At 41.0% G+C, this 16,941-nt stretch overlaps 2 protein-coding genes across 2 annotated transcripts; both read right to left on the bottom strand.

Moving 5' to 3' along the window:
- Window positions 1-352: 352 nt before the first annotated feature.
- Window positions 353-5,446, bottom strand: LOC119744737 (monocarboxylate transporter 13-like). The gene is made up of 4 exons (XM_038220824.1): window positions 4,917-5,446; window positions 3,086-3,229; window positions 1,873-2,697; window positions 353-815 (listed from the first exon to the last, which is right to left on the bottom strand). Exons 1-4 carry the CDS (start codon window positions 5,128-5,130, stop codon window positions 703-705), a joined length of 1,296 nt encoding a protein of 431 aa, XP_038076752.1. The 5' UTR covers window positions 5,131-5,446; the 3' UTR covers window positions 353-702.
- Window positions 5,447-10,510: 5,064 nt separating this feature from the next.
- On the bottom strand, window positions 10,511-15,659 carry LOC119746203. Its single transcript, XM_038223011.1, has 5 exons — window positions 15,461-15,659; window positions 14,169-14,447; window positions 13,515-13,792; window positions 12,764-12,877; window positions 10,511-11,908 (listed from the first exon to the last, which is right to left on the bottom strand). Exons 2-5 carry the CDS (start codon window positions 14,373-14,375, stop codon window positions 11,719-11,721), a joined length of 789 nt encoding a protein of 262 aa, XP_038078939.1. The 5' UTR covers window positions 14,376-14,447; window positions 15,461-15,659; the 3' UTR covers window positions 10,511-11,718.
- Between the last annotated feature and the right edge of the window lie 1,282 nt (window positions 15,660-16,941).

Raw genomic sequence — 16,941 nt, forward strand, 5'->3', positions numbered from 1 at the left:
TCCAAGTGAAGTGCGCTGGTAACCTCGATTTTTGTTCTCTCAATATAGTATAGACCATTATCATGTTGCGGCCAACTTGATATTTCCCCGTTCAAGTCAACGTAACCAAAGCGAGGCTGGAAGGGGAAATAGTCTGGTTCCCTTTAGCACCAAAAAAAAACCCCAATATTTTCTGTACTGTTATTGGATACAGGGAACATGACTGAAATGGTGGCAGCATGATAAAGATCTATTGCATAGTGACCCGAGGTCAGCACTTCCGTGTGCGCACGAATTGTATGTACATTGCCTATGGAAAATGACCTACTCACAATCCTTTGGTTGTGTTTCCGATAAGCGGGCATCAACATCCTATAGGGCGGTGGGAACGAGCAAGACAGCGGAAGGAACTGGACACCTTCTGAAAATAAGGCGGTTCTGTTCATGCTGGCATACATTATTTTTGCCGATAGTGACACCATGTTGCCGTTAAAAACAAATAGGATTTCACACCTACATCCCCTCTAGTGACTCCCGCTTAGAAGGAGGAGGAAAGGTAGACCTAAACTGGAAAATGCCTATGATAGAATATTAGGAGAGGATGAAAACAAAAAGCATTTTCTGTTTCAATGGCATAAATTAATTAAATATCAGGTATATTTTACATACTACGAAAACGCAAATAGGCTGTAGGCCTGGGAATACCACCATGTGAATGCGGAACTATACCAGTTGCTTGTATCGTAACACCAGAACTGAAAACAACGAGGGCATACACATGCATCCCAGGAAAAAGAAGGGTGCGTTGTAGCTACCACTGTAGTCATACATCAACCCTGAAATGGAAAAAGAAAGTTAAAGCCAAATAAGCTTCAAAAGGCTATGCAACTTAAATGTCAAACTTCTTTGTACATGTATAATGGAAGCCTAATGATGTAAAGGGCTCTCAGAACATTTTGCTCTTTGCACGACATTGCCCTATTGGACCAAAAGCGAAGCGAAGGTGCGTCATAAATTCCCGTTTGTGTTTGCATCACGAAATGGCGGATAAACTCATCGCAACCTACGTCGCCAGTTACGCACTTTAAACTAGATTTATTACGGGAAAGATCTGTATACTCGACCTTTATTTTTCATTCATAAATACATATGGCATTTTACCCATTCCTATTTTGTCGAAAGCCCGTCATGTGGCCGGTTTCAAGGTTGATAGAGACCGGCTGGCTGGTGTCACATGAAATTTTGTCTCCTTTAAAATCCAGTGCTTTTTAGTTAAACCGTTAAGGTGCTTTTTAGTTATACCGTTTTATTGGTTGAACGTTCAAAATGCACACGTAGGCGGCATGCGCAATACAACCAGTGAGTTAGTATTTCATAGTCCTAAACTCACACTTCACCGGCACAGCTGCGTTCTGCGCGACAAGCGTATCATACGCGCGACACGCGGGTCATGATCTCCATATAGGCCTAAGGAGTTGCATGTTTACAACATGGACACTACCATAGTGCAGCTAGAGGAGTGTTTCGAAAAACTTGACTTAAAATTGTTTAAAAAAATAGTTGGAAATTTATATTTTTTGACTTGTTTCAGTGACGTTTGGACTGAAATTTTTGACATTTTTTTTACTGAAAAGGTATTTATGAATGGGAAAAAATGTGCTTGGCCGGTATTAAACACTCTGTTTAAGACCGGTTGGAGTGCTGATCAGCATCCAGACTCCAACCGGTCTTAAACAGAGTGTTTAAAACTGGTCAAGCACACATTTATTCCCTTAATATAATGCTTTACCATTATCGGGTAGGGCCTTTGGTAAATCAGTGAAACGGTCTTTTCAATCAGTATACACAGATGGGTATTTGAGATAAAAAATAAATATTGCACCGGTTAATTACCTGGCAGGAAGCCGAGAGTGCACCGCAGTATGGTAGTAAGAATCCCGATCCAACCGTAGACACCAGCCAACAAATCCACTCCAAGCATTTGCTTGACAGCGACATCTATGCAGATTGTCAGACCGTAGCCGGTCATAAGCAGAAGCGAGGACAACAACATGATTGACCAATAAGACTTCAGCCACGGAGTTGTGCAGAAAGACACAGTGCCACACCCAAGACCGATAGCCATCACAGCCCAACACGGCAGTATACCTCGGTCCACGATAAACCCTTGGGCAAGTTTTGATACCAAACTCCCCACGCCTCCAACCGCCACGAATGCAGCCGCATCCTCCAGAGAGAAGCCCCGAGATACAACGCTTGAGACAAAATAAATTTTCCACATATCGATTGCGAACTTCGAGTTGCAGTAGATGATAGCCGTCAACCAGAAACGAATGTCGAGAAACAGTTTCAGATCCAAATTGACTACGAAGCTCTTCCATATTGTGCACAAGGAAGACAGCAGATTGGCCGGGTGTATTGCCGATGAGAAATCACTGACCCCTTGTATTTCCTGATAGTCCTCATTTCTTGGTTTCGAGCTACCATACTGATGCATCAGTGCGCCACACAGAATCATATGTGAACAGATTGCTCCCATCAGTAGCATGGTTCCTCTCCAGCCGTACGCATCCAGGAGTATCTGGACGACGGGCGCGCTTATGAACAGTCCCATCGATGCTCCGGTCCGTGCGATGCCGATGGCTGTTGCGTGATTCTGATCGAAGCAGCGTCCGACCACCTGTTTGGAAATAACGTCCGACATTCCCAATCCCGCACCTGAAAATAAGCGAAAAATATACGACTATTACTACAATTACTTGTTCAGTTGAATTCAATTAATTAGCGAAACATTTTGACCAATATATTTATCATGCAACATTTTTTGTTCTAATACCGGTATAAATTCAGCTGCTTAAGAGATATTTCTCTAGATAAGTTTTAAACTACCAATTGACCTAAAGGGGGGGGGGGAGAACATTCCAATAACCCTATAAAAATATAAGTTTTTTTAAAGTTCTTGTGTTCTGATGGTGGATGTCTCAATTCTTTATGAAGAGACCCGAGAGTGAAGTACAGTAATAAATTGCTATCAAACATAATGACTCCAATGTAGTATCTCATATCAAGCAGATGGTCACAGCAAAGCACCCGGGTGCAGCCTTACCTGCCAAGAGGGTGTAAGCTAAAGCCAGTTGATAAGTAGCGATTGCAAAGGACCCAGCAATGCTAGCTAATCCAAGCATTGCACCGCACGTCATGATGACGCCACTGGCTCCGAACCGTCGTACCAATGGCCCCACAAAAGGACCTGTGACAAAAATTGGGATTAAATTATGATGGAGTTCAGACATTTATGATCCTGCCATAGGCATTTTAAATTGCGATTCATAATTAATGTTCCATTTGGGAGATGAATTGGCATGGCGCCTACTGACAGGTAAAACAAACAACATCTGTTTGCTTCTTGTTATGTTGCTCTTCAACAACAACGTTCGCCTGTACATACAGTATAGACGACAAGTCGACGCCAATACTCTTACACCCACACTTTTTGTAAGGGTTGGAATTTCGATAACATCGAAAACAAATAAATTGATCACGGAAATGTGTACGGTGTAGAGGATAATTCCATTGGCGGTATGTAGCCTGAATGTATTCATGGCACAGTCTACAATAAAAAGCATGTACTAGGATCATTTGCATTTATCTCAAAAGTAACCTTGACGAATTATTATTTATTTTTTTAAACATACTTGAATTAAATATCGTATACTGGTACTGAACACACTGTGAATTCATTCCGTCTGGCTTGCTGAAGAAATACGATCAGTCAGTTGACTGTTTTTTGAAAATAGAGTGCTAAGGATGAACTCGTGTTTCCTGAATTTCGTGATTAAAAGGTATAGTACGTGTATGTCTTTTCACTATTTTCCTGAAATTTGTAACTTAAAGGGAATGTACATCATTGGCTTTTGCTGTAATTTTCAGAAATTAACTATTTGAGGGGTTAGTATAATAGATCAAATATTGTTGCCCTGACATGTCTGAAGTTTTGTGTTCGAAAATGCTTAAAAAAACAAGCAAAACAAAAATGTTCAAGTAGTCTAGTTCCCTGACTCCACTAAGGATAAAATGGATCAATTTGTAGATGCCGGAAAATTGTAAGGTAAGGGAACCAGTGCAGCTGGCCTGCACTTGACCATGTAACAAATAGCAAACAAAATTTTTTTGGACTGTAAAAAAATGGTAAATTTGGAGCAGTAGTTGAAAAATAGTTAGGTTTTTCCAACGGTGGTCGGCCAACCACCGTAGGAAATACCATTTTCTTGAAAATGACTTCACACTGTGTGCCATAATTTTACAGGATGCTTTAGACTGTCATTTACCATCATCCTAGTAAGGTATTTTGTAAAAACTTGATAGTTTTATTTTTCGATGTTTGCAAATGTTGTTTATTCCCTTTAACTGAAACTTCAACAGGTTAAAAGGTTTTGAACGTTTTTCTTTCGATTTTAAGTGGTGTTATAATTGGAAACGAACTAAATACATGCAAAGCAAATGATCCCATATAATACGCCTTTAAGGACTTGCAGTACTAAGTCAAAAGCAACACTTTTCTATCTAGGCCTAATATAACTTCCCTATAACAACTACACAAATGAACTTGTTTATAAGAAAGATGTTCAAGGTCATAGGCAAAATTAAGCCTATGTCCCGTCTTTGGTGGACTTGAAAGGACAAAGACTTTGTTGACTGCCTGTATGCTATCTCCCTATCGTTACCATGTTGTAACGTTCGACCAATGAACGCCAATCACTAACATGTTCAGCGTGTGACGTAATCAGACAGAGTAAACAATTAACATGTAGCTATATGTGGTTTTAAAAAAAATCTGCATCAGGGGTCTTTTAGAACTAATTCTCGAGATATCCCCGCGTCAAAATAAACTCGATTATTAATCATAGTGAATGTTAAATAAACCGAAGAAATTTTACCAATGAACCCACTCATGGCAACCACCATGGATGTTATCCAGCCAATGACCCAGCTTTTCGTTTCAAACTGGTCTCGCAGCGTCGGCAGCATGACCCCGAGTGCTTTGATAACTCCGGTCGACATGAAGCAGTAAGTCCACATCGTTAAGACAGCAACCGGTCCAGCCCAGCCGCCAGCTTTCCCAGTCAGTCGGCAGCTGATTTTCTGGCCCATAGTAGTGGAGGACTTCGTTGACGATGGGTTTTGTTTTGAGTGGTACAAAATCCCGTCTGAAGTGCAGTACAGTCAGGCACCCAATTGATTCCTCCTGTCTTCTATTGCAGGCCCAAAATAACGAACTCGTTTCTACACTCTCAAAACGCTGGTTAAAATTTTGTTGGTTAAAAAGGTTGGTTAAATTTTTTTAACCCCGCGTGCAGGAACAGATGGCGATGTGCGGCCTAGCTAATTTCAAGATGCTGCTATGTCTATCGATTGCCTGGAGCCTGAACTCAAACCAAACGTACTCGCCCTCAGTGGTTCTGAAATCTTATTGGTTGCTATGCGTAGGCTACGTCATGCCGATGTCACCTTCCCTATACATTGTATACTGATTGGCTAAGGTTTTCAGCACGTTTAGACGTCTCGTGGCTAGCGATTGCGGTATCAATAATGCCTTGTTCGTACACAGTGAATAAGTACTTGTAAATCTGTTACTCGGAATCCAGGGGGAGCCGCCTATATGTAGCCGCGAATCCTTCCCCTGCCCCCAGTTGCATTAAAACACCAAATCGTACCATAGATCTCGAGTAATGATAATACAAAGCGGAGTTTTAAGATGCTAAGAATCAAATCGGGTCCACTTTTGGTGGTATACAACTCTTGAGTCTTGACGGGTGAAGGGAAAAGTCCATGATTATTATAACATTAGCAGCGGCTGAACGGAGGGGGGTGTGCAACCTCCCCCCGCCCCCCCCCCCCCCCCCCCAGCCGATCCGCCACTAAGGAATGAATTTGGTGAAATCATCACAATATCACGAGTCATCCCATTTTGGAGGCAGAGTGCAAATTAGTCCGGTACCTTCTCAATAAATTCGAGAGATTACAATATAGACAATACCACACATTCGGGGTAAGGTCAATGACAATGTAATGTACTAGATCCAGGTCAGGCAACATTTTAATAGACTGAATACCACTTTCGTGATGATTGTGTGATAACTCAAGACGGCCTGCCTGTCACTCGTAGATCTCGTGTTGCCAGAAATGCCTCGTTAATTAAGAAATCCACAAAAGTGACATAACAAGGTGAACATTCGCTCGGATTATCGGAGTGGGACGCCGAAGATGAAATAACATCACTGATACTGTATGTGTCGAGCGGTAACCGCGGGCAAAGATTGTACTAGATATCAGATTCCAAATATCGCTGTCATTCATGTCAATTCATGTCAATTCATGGTTCATTTGCTGTAAATAATGAGCAGCTTTGCAACTTCGAAGACACGATCCGATTGATGCATGCTCCCATTTGTCCTAACTGTCAGATTCTTTCGGCCGGCGTTTAATTATCTCCGGTTTCAGTGGCATGGAATGACTGAGAGTATTTCTATTCCGCCTGGATTGGATGCTAGTCCATCGCAGCGGGTTACTCCTCAGCTCATGCCGGTACCCTACTCCTTGGTGGAGAGAGGCAAGTGGTGGTGACCGCAATGGACATGCAGCTCGAACCCTGACTTGTTTATCATGATCGAAACACATGGCCATATCCCCCCCCCCCCCCAATCCAAGTCTGGTATAAAGATTGACCTCTATAGATGGGAACGCAAAAGGTGGATCTGATCCGGCAATTTGACCTGTTAACATCCGCCCGGTGCACGAGTGGCGCGAAAATGTTGCGGTCTCATGAACGAAGAAACACGTTTTCAGGCGTGTAGCTCATGTGAACATTTCCAGCGTATACAACATGCACAATAAACAACCGCTGAACTACGGGCTAGCACCGCGCATGCAAAAGCGCACGTGGTATCCTAAAACTACACTATAGGCCTTATTTTTGTTGCGTGTTCGTCCATTACTAAACCTTTTTCATTCCTGAAATTGTACTTATTTTTCCATCCATAAATGACTCTGAGTCCGCACTCACCACTGAAAGACTTCACTTTGGCACAGAATCATGGAAAAGCTTACGAGTATGCGATGAGAATAGTGCCGATAACGCGGTACGTACGGAGGTGACAAATCTGAAGTATTGATTATAGAAAATTGGAAAATGATGTCGTAGTACATCATGTGACCGTTTCTAACCAATGAGAAGCTTCAGAACCAGGGAATCTCTTATCGATGCATTGGTTTCTGCCGTGATGTCACACAACGAGCGGCTCTGTTGGATTTCACCTGTTAATTTATGCACGCACGGATCCTCTACAGATCCGTGATTTATGTTGGTGAATTCGCGTACTTTTTGTCGGTGAATTCTGATAGTGCTGTTTGAAAACTGACCCATCCTGGCCTAGCATGCAACCATGCAACTATGGCACTCCCACAGAGCGCGCGTAATTCCGAACTCAGTGACCTTTCGGACCCAACATTTCCGTACGAAAAGGTGGATCAAGCGTAAGTGGGAACGCGACTTGCGGTTTCGTTGCGGTAAGATAACGATCACACCAAAATGCCGGATCTTGATCCACCTTTTTCCAATTCAAGTGGGAACGCGGTGTATGACGTCCTTGGAGCTTATGCAACACATGATTATCTCAAAAGAAAAACTAGAGGTTCGCGTTTGTTTGAGTTACAAACGCAGAGTGGTCGGGCGGACAGCCTTTTCATTATACACTGCCCAGTTAAGTTAGGAATATATGTTCGTGTAGAACCAGGATCACGAAATTAAATCCCTTCCAGTACAATTGATTATTTTGTTACTGGTATCTTTAACGGTGTTATAAATTTCAGTAAACATTTTATGTGCGCAAAAAATGTGTTTTTTTTTCTGGTTTGATGACGTCATCAGTCAAAACGGTAAGTGAATACTGATAAATTTCGGAGAGAATACATTTTCACTGTGAAGTTAAATTAACGTATTAAAATATGGGAAATATAATTGTTTGTATTATAACACCTAACTTCCGGTTTGATGACGTCACAGCATTATATATCCAAAGGTGATCATTGTAATGGATATCTTTATTTAGCCTACGAAGATATGACAGGGATCAAATGATAGAATTAAATTAAAAATATTATCCTTTCAAATTCTCCTTAAAAGTAACTTCCGGTCTGATGACGTCATGAATTTGAAACCTTGGCAAGTTATCTGTGGTTCAGAGAATATCAAGGAGTGATTTGGTAAAATTTGGAAGGATGGTTTAAAAATTAAAGAAAGCAAAACTCGCTTTTTATGTGCCGCTAGGGGGCGCCCTTTCGGATGAAAGGTCAAAGTTAGGTGAATTCAAAATGAAGACGTTAGCCTGATACATCCAAACAAAGCAACATTTCTTCCGAACGGTTCACGGTATCATCACAAAACCTTGTGTGAGCTTGTACCATGTTACGAAGATTTTATACATTTTGTTACGTCGTCATGTCGTCATGTTCGTTTTCTCGTGAGGTTGTAGACTATGCCGTGAGAAACATTTCGTGTTCCCGGACGCAAAACCGCTTGACCTTTACTTCCGGTATTACCGGAAGTGCAATAAAAACTGAATATAAACTCAAAAGCGGAAGCATATTACTACGGACATATATATTATGCAAGTGTTTAGTGAGGAAAGAAAGACGCAAAAAACAGTGATGACGTCAACATCCGAAAGGGCGCCCCCTATCGGCACACAAAATAGAGTTTTCCTTCATTAATTTTAAAACCATCCTTCCAAATTTTACCAAATCGCCCCTTGATATTCTCTGATTAACCACAGATAACTTGGCAAGGTTTCAAATTCATGACGTCATCAGACCGGAAGTTACTTTAAGGAGAATTTGAAAAGGATCATAGTTTTAATTTAATTCTATCATTTGATCCCTGTCATATCTTCGAAGTCCAAATAATGGTATCCACTGCAAAGTTCACCTTTGGATCTCTAATGCTGTGACGTCATCAAACCGGAAGTTAGGTGTTATTAATACGTCATCAAACCGGAAGTTAGGTGTTATTAATACAAACAGTTATATTTCCCATATTTTCATACGTTATTTTAACTTTACAATGAAAAATTATCCTTTCCGAACTTTATCAGTATTCACTAACCGTTTTTGACTGATGACGTCATCAAACCAGAAATAATTTTTTTGTGCACATAGAATGTTTACCGGAATTTATCACACCGTTAATAAAGATACCTTTTTGAAACATTGATTGTACTTGAAGGGATTTAATTTCCTGATCCTTTTTTCTACATAAACATATATTCCTAACTTAACTGGGCAGTGTATAATGAAAAGGCTGTCCGCCCGACCACTCTGCGTTTGTAACTCAACAAACGAAACTCTAGGGGTTTTTTTAGTTTTTTTTTGTCTTTTGCATGGGCATAATAAAATTCTGCACTAAGGTTACGACATTGGTAGAATTGACAGAGCGTCTCACGTCGTTAAAGTTTATGAAACATAATTATGCTAATTTTAAGATAAAATGGCCTTTATGGGGTTTTTTTTTGGTGGTCTTTTGCATGGGTATAATAAAATTCTGCACTAAGGTTACGACATTAAGATAAAATGGCTTTTATGTTGTTGTTTTTTGTTGGTCTTTTGCATGGGTATAATAAAATTCTGCACTGAATTTATGACAACGGTAGACTTGACGGAGCCTCTAACGTCGTTGGAGTTTATGCAACATATGCTAATTTTATCATAAAATGGCTTTTATGTTAATTTTTTTCTTTTGCATGGGCATAATAAAATTCTGCACTGAGTTTACGACAGAAAAGTTTGTGGCTACACGCTGTAGAAATATTAATTTTCAGCATTCAGATATGAGAGGAAAACTGGCGAGGCGCGATTTCAATCGGTTATGGCGAAAAATATCAGAAAATGGACGAGAATATTAGAATTATATTCATGGTCAGAATCGGAATCGGTAGACTTGAGGGGGCCTCTATGACGTGTTTGGAGCTTAATATATGCAATATTTGATTATCTCAATATCAAAAATAAAATGGCTTGTCTTTTACATGCATGGGCTTCCTAAAATTCTGCACTGAGATAACGAGAAAAAAAAATTGTGGCTACACTGTCGAAATATTAAATTTCTGCATAAAGGTACGAATTAAAGAATCAGTGTTGATATGCGAGTTACGCCGAAAGAAATCAGAAAAAAAGACTAGAATATTAGTATTGAATGCTTTGTGTGATTTTGTACAAATTCCTGGATCCTCCCCTGGGTTTATTCTTATAAGAGCTGTGATTTTGCAGTCCCTGGTGAACAAATATGATTAAATTATGTGGTAGCAGTACTATTATTGTAAGCAGTCGCTTATGGGGATTTGATCACACTACATGAGTTTTTTTTTAATAATGATCTTTTTAAAAATACGATTTTCAAAGAGCTGATTAAAAGTTCAATGATACGTTGATGACTTGGTGTTCAATTATTTCAGAATTAAATACAACGCGAGTCCAGACATCATGTTAAAAACTATCTATGTTGAGGACTTTGTTTTCTACTACATAATTAAATATAACTCAAATCAATACAGCATGCTCTCAATAATATATGTTGATGACTTGGTGTTCAATTATTTCAGAATTAAACATAACTCGAGTCCAGACAACATGTTAAAAAAATATGTACGTTGTTGACTTGGTTTTCAATTACTACATAATTAAATATAACTCAAATCAAGACGGCATGTTCTCAATAATATCTGTTGATGACTTGGTGTTCAATTATTTCAGAATTAAACATAACTCGAGTCCAGACAACATACTGGGTTTTCAATTACTACATAATTAAATATAACTCAAATCAAGACAGTATGTTCTCAATAATATCTGTTGATGACTTGGTGTTCAATTATTTCAGAATTAAAATATAACTCGAGTCCAGACAACAAGCTCACTCATCCAAGTTAAGTTAAAGTACTCATTGTCTTGTATAATAAATTACCTTTGACCCATGTACAAAGTACAACTAAAGGTATATTTATTTTGATAAAATAGTTTTACACAAAGCAAAAACCAAAGCGCACATTTAAAAAACTTCATCCAAGTGTTAACTTTCAAAACGTGAAGTATTATGAGAGATTCTTTTGAAATGGAGACTTGTAGTTGTTCCATTAAACAATCATAATTGCAACCTCGTCCCCATGGGTACGATCTTGCTGCACTATGTTGGTTCCCACCATGCCTTGCACGATCTTAACCCCTGGTATTTTGTAATTCAAATCTCCCACTATGTGGGAGATTTAAATCAGGACGGCAGTCAACGTGTGAAGCAGTACTTTCAATTTTGAAGAATCCAAATTTTTGAATCAATCCTAGCAAAGATGAGATTTTGACGTCGCGTTGCTAGAATTTATAACATGCGTACCTCTGTCGTCCCTTTCCAACACAAGTTGCAGGTTTTTTTGGTGAAAAAAGAGGCTTCCACACTTTCCATGGCATAGGCAGCGCAGTCTTCAAAAAAATGTTCATACCTGACGAGCAGAAGTCAGAAGATACAGGAGCACATATAGCACGTGCAGCCTTTGAACTATGCATGCAATATGCTCTGAATAGTCAATCAACATTGTTTTCGTATTCTAGACAGCCAGGGGTTAGTGACTGAATGAGCACACAGCCTATGGAGTCGAGGTTGTCACAATTGCATCTGCATGGTAGAACTGACCATTTTCATCCAGGTGAACTATATTTAATATCCACAGCGTGCGGTTTGTCTTCAATGATTATGTACAAGGCAGTGCAGTCTGAATAGAGTGTTGCCCCATCAGGACTTTTAAGGCATGATTTGAGAAAAACCTTTCGGCCTTCAATTTTGTCGACGTTTGCCTCCATCAGTACAGCAGATCGCAACGGAGTGGGTCTGGAAAAGAACGGAAACCCCAAAAAATGCAGCATTAAAACCCATAAACTTGCAATAGCATGACAACTGATTACTCTTGACCTTTCTGTACAAACATTCATTCTGTGCCAAGTCGTCCTTTCAGTCAAAATCAATCAAGTGACTGTTTTCAACACTAAAGAGCTCCCAGCCAACACAAAGCAGGATTGACTGACTGGGACCGTTTATGTAACTTGATACAGCTGTGCTTTGACTGTAGGTGATTGATAAGACAGCTGTGTAACCAGTTGCCTGCTTTGGTCTATTGACTGAATTTGACTAGTCAGAGTGCTTGCCTAATATATGATCTGACTGTCTGTGACTAGCCTGTGTAAAAGGCATGGCAGGGGAAGTGGATGGAATTTTTGACTGTGTGACTGCTAATAAACAGTAGGAGGGTTAATGTTTTTATGTGCACAACCTATGGAGTCTATACAAGCAGAACAGTAGATTGCGCTTTTTCCTGATTGGGGGATTTTTTGGGAGTCTTGTTCTGAACATGGACTCAAAATGGCGGATTATTGTTGACTGCCATTTAAAGTCTGATACAGAGATCAATGAGCCGGACGCATTGATTTGTCAGGTTGATCTGTTACGGAGGGGTCGACCTTATTTAAATATCTACACACATACCTATCGGGTGCTGTGTTAAGCACGATGCAGGTGAGTGTGCAGACGAAGTAGGCCAATCAAGGCAGCACAGCCAAGACAATCTTAGATATCAATGGGTCATGTGACACAGTCTAGGATACGGTATCTTGGCTATGCAACTAAAACAGTAACACTGTCACGTTGTCACAGATACACGCTCTTCCAGTACATAAAGAAAAAAGTTACCTCTTAAAGTTAACAGTTAACGACGCTGTGACGGTAAACTTTGCATATACTTCCTGTGAGAGCAGTCCAGTGATGACATCATGTATTGTGGCTGAAGCACCCCCTTGAGTAAACCTAATGAGTGGATGAGAGAGAGTAACCAGAAATGGAATAAATAGATGCAAGGAGCAATCTAAACTTCCTCCATGACAACACTGTCTTCAAGCAGTGGTGTAGTCAAGTCTATCACGGTGCAGTCACAAGTCCAGCAACACGTAGGTCTAACAGGAACTGAGTAATATAAGGAATGACTTTGTCACTGTACTATTTGTTTGAACAGATTTTTAGATTGACTTGGGATGGCAAATCTTATGACTTTCAATGCCTTGTGAGGACTTGTTAACCACTTAGCACCGGATGACGGGTATACATGTACATGCAAAGGTTTTGTGGTATTCGGAATGGATGACAGATAAACACGCAGGGAGCGAGGCTGGAATTATCTGTCAGCGACCTGCTCTCAGTGAGCGCAGCCAGAATTAGTGTGCTAGCTAAGGGTGATGGCTTCAACCCGCCTGGCTTTAGGTCGAGTGAAAATTAATCCCAGGCCTTGTTCCATTCTTGTCGAACTGGTTAAAGACTCAAATACGAAACTCTAATTGTGGCAAATTCAAAGTTCAGATGGATCAAAACATGGAGGAAAACATTTATGAGTATTTGGAAATGTAACTCACAGAGTGCATTTAGTTATTTACAAAAGTAAAAAACTCACCCCTGGGGCCCTTGGGCTTCCTCTCCAAATTGACAAACTCCCATCAGTTTCCTCTCGTCTTTCTGCAGAAACATGGCGTACTGCATCACGGGCCCGTTTTCCGTTGCGACCCTGGAAAAATACCTTGACGGTCTGGGGTCCGTGGTAGTGTTCCTCACTTGCACCCATCCATCTCTGTCTGCTTGGGCTCGAAGTCGGGAGTACAATTCGTCCGTCTCCGGGAGCCATTCTTTCCGAGCTGAGGCCGCGACTTTGGATGTAGTCTGAAAGTCTCTATTCTAAGAAATTCAAAGATGATAGAACTGGATTTCAATTAAAATAGAAGCATTTTATTGAGTTGTACCATATCATGGAAGGAATTATGGTAGGCCTATTCTGGATACTGTAGGACAAAAATATCTTTCTAAAACCCTTCATTCCATAAGGCCTATTCAGGGTGATCCGAGTATGAAAAACATAATTAATTTTACCTTAGCTCCACAAATGCGACTCAAATACTGGACTTCTTCAGTATTGTGAGCCACTAAGTGATGTACGTTCAATCTCCTGGAACACAACTTTTCAGGAAATTTAGCAAGCATCACTGAGTGGCAAACGATACATGCACAGAGTTCAGTAAAGTTTGAGACACATTTATCATGGGGCTAATTTTACCTGTGAAAATCGCCCATGGCTGTAACTGGACGTGCTTCTTGGATGGTTCTGGTCAGCTTCGTGAAAGCATCTACCACTGCTGGCTCTGGTTTCAAGATGCGACTCAACTGACATGACTGATACATAATCATAGGACTTTAGTCTGTGAGTGGCTCTTGTACTTGTAGCTCGTAAAAGACAGCGGATAAGGCCTATGTGACTTGCCATGATGAAGTGTAGGACACGGTACTGGTCAAACAAGTAAAACTGATCATCACTCGTTCACTTGATCATTGTGATTGTTGTGCCCATTCTTGAAAATCACGCATTCTCGAGAATGGGCATGCACATTCTTGAGAATGTGCAACTGGATCCTTGCTCAATCTTGGCAAAAAATAACTCTTCCAGATTGAGCGCACATTCTCGAGAATGCGCGACAAGATAACGGTCTTGTCGATGCCGAGCACCGGCTGCGCTTGGCAAGTCTAGCTGAATCCTCGTTCACTGATTCTCAATAATTATACTATTGCAACGCAAGGCGCTGAAAAGTAGAGTGGATATGATAAGTAAAGGCGTATTAATATGGGGGGCCCACACCGGGAAATTATAAGAGACATACTAATACTAGTGCAAAGAATTCTGATTTTTGGGATAATAAAAGCGGGGGGGGGGGGGACGTAAGAATGAAGAATGTGAAGAATGAAAATGAATACTGCGACATCCCATAGTGCTAATGCTATTTCCCATTTAAATTGCCATCAATTTAATGTTCACATCCCACCATAACGTCGCAGAGCTGGATTCTATCTAGTCAAAAGAGCAATTTTGGCAGCTTCTGGACATCGTTTTTTTTCGTGGCACGCATATGATACATGCAGGGACTTGTAACTTGTCTAGCCTAAATAAAGCACTTCCCAGACTAGTTCCCAGTCCTCCGTTATTACAAAACTTCCCATAGTGGGCAGAAAAAAGCAATAATAACAGGTTTAATTTGATTCAAATTATCGTAGTTATACGAGTACAGAAGCTTAGCACATTTTCTTTCCTCTTTATATGAATTGTTTCCCTTTTTTTTAACCGCTATACAATTCATTTAACATAATTATGTCGTGCAATGTTTGTTAAGATTGGGCAAAATTCATAAATTGTGCACGTGATATTCCCACCCAATCTTAAGAATGAGCGCTCATTCTTAAGAACGCGTGCTCGTTCTTAAGAATGGGCGCTCATTCTTAAGAATGCGCGCCCATTCTCGAGAATGTGCATGCCCATTCTCGAGAATGCGTGATTTTCAAGAATGGGCACAACATGATCAAGATCATGATTGATGTTTATGATGATGCATGCCCGGACGTACCAGAAAAGCGCAGCGAGGAGCAAGCTGGTCGCGGGCGGCCGACCGGCTCATGGTGTCAAGGTCATTGGGAACTGAGTGAGAAATCAGGAATGATCAGGAAATGTCAAATCCTATAGTCCATACATTTATCCGTGCACGCATGCTAGCTGCGGCTGCACCCGGTGTCGTGCCAAAACCGTCCGGTGCCAAATAGTGTCCGCTAATTAGCATAATGCGATCTGATTGGTCATGCGTCTATGACGTCACATTGTTTACGGACGCTTGCCAAATAGTGTCCGCGCTTGGCGTGCATCCTATTGCGTGCCTTGTCGAACTGTCAATACTCGTATAGAAAAGATCTCTTTTCACCTGAATTTGCTTTTTACAATCTGTTTTAACGTTTTCCTTGTTATCTGTGATAACTATCTGACTTGGTTTCCCTAATATTATATTTGTGCAAAATGTTTGTGTGTTTTTTCGCGTCAGTTCACCTGTTTGGCATGCAGTACGTACGTAGGCCTAACGCCGTGTGAAGTGTGTAGTACGTACTGTGCTGTGTGTAGCATTATAACCAACGTTATATTTTACGGTTTTTCCCACCTAATACTGTCCGATTTTTCCTGCCAAATATTGTCCGATTCCGCCCTGCCAAATACTGTCCAATTTTTCCAGCCGAATACTGTCCGATTTTTCCTGCTAAACAGTGTCCGATTCCCCCTGCCAAATAGTGTCCGATTTCCCTGCGAAAAAAATGTCCGATTTTTCCTGCTAAATACTGTCCGATTCCCCCTGCCAAATATTGTCTGATTCCCCCGCTACTGAATATTGTCCGATTTTTCCTGCCAACAAATACTGTCCGATTCCCCGCCCTGCCAAATATTGTCCGATTCCCCCTTGCAAAATACTGTCCGATTTTTTCTGCAAAATACTGTCCGGCAGGACGTACGTACGTGCGCCCTTGTTCTCTCTCTTGATCGACGGCGCCCGGACACTATTTGGCACCGGACACTATTTGGCATGTATTACATGCCAAATAGTGTCTGGCGCCTATTGCGCATGCTCAGCGGACACTATTTGGCACCGGACCACGGTCTCACTTCTCCGGCGTGCTAGCTTCTCCGGGTGGATTCGGCGGATAATTGAGCACGTTATAGTGCACGTTACATGAGCACGATTCATGCTCATGTGTCCACTGTGCTTACTTTTCCTAGGGCTGTTGAAGTCTACCAAGCCCATTAATAACACAGTGAAGGACACCTAAGAATGTGTTATGTAACACTTCCTGTGGGTCAAGTCATTCCATGGTCTTGCAAGCATTCTGATTGGTGTTCCCAGCGTCATGCATGTGTGTGTGTTCATGGAGGAATAATTAAGAACGAACTCCTTGGTCCGTGTTCCTTGCTCGTTCGTGGTCCATTTTGTCTTTATTATTGCAACCATGGCTTAAAATAAATGTGC

The sequence above is a fragment of the Patiria miniata genome, unplaced genomic scaffold (assembly GCF_015706575.1).
Source record: "Patiria miniata isolate m_02_andy unplaced genomic scaffold, ASM1570657v1 HiC_scaffold_7, whole genome shotgun sequence".
Taxonomy (NCBI): domain Eukaryota; kingdom Metazoa; phylum Echinodermata; class Asteroidea; order Valvatida; family Asterinidae; genus Patiria; species Patiria miniata.

Coding starts and splice junctions, on each gene's coding strand:
- LOC119746203 (XM_038223011.1), bottom strand. CDS start 14,375: ATGGCAAGTCACATAGGCCTTATCCGCTGTCTTTTACGAGCTACAAGT. Junction 13,793..14,168: donor GCCATGGGCGATTTTCACAG/GTAAAATTAGCC, acceptor TGAATTTCTTAG/AATAGAGACTTTCAGACTAC. Junction 11,909..12,763: donor TTAACTGTTAACTTTAAGAG/GTAACTTTTTTC, acceptor GTTCTTTTCCAG/ACCCACTCCGTTGCGATCTG.
- LOC119744737 (XM_038220824.1), bottom strand. CDS start 5,130: ATGGGCCAGAAAATCAGCTGCCGACTGACTGGGAAAGCTGGCGGCTGG. Junction 3,230..4,916: donor TGCCATGAGTGGGTTCATTG/GTAAAATTTCTT, acceptor TTTTTGTCACAG/GTCCTTTTGTGGGGCCATTG. Junction 816..1,872: donor CACTCTCGGCTTCCTGCCAG/GTAATTAACCGG, acceptor TTTCCATTTCAG/GGTTGATGTATGACTACAGT.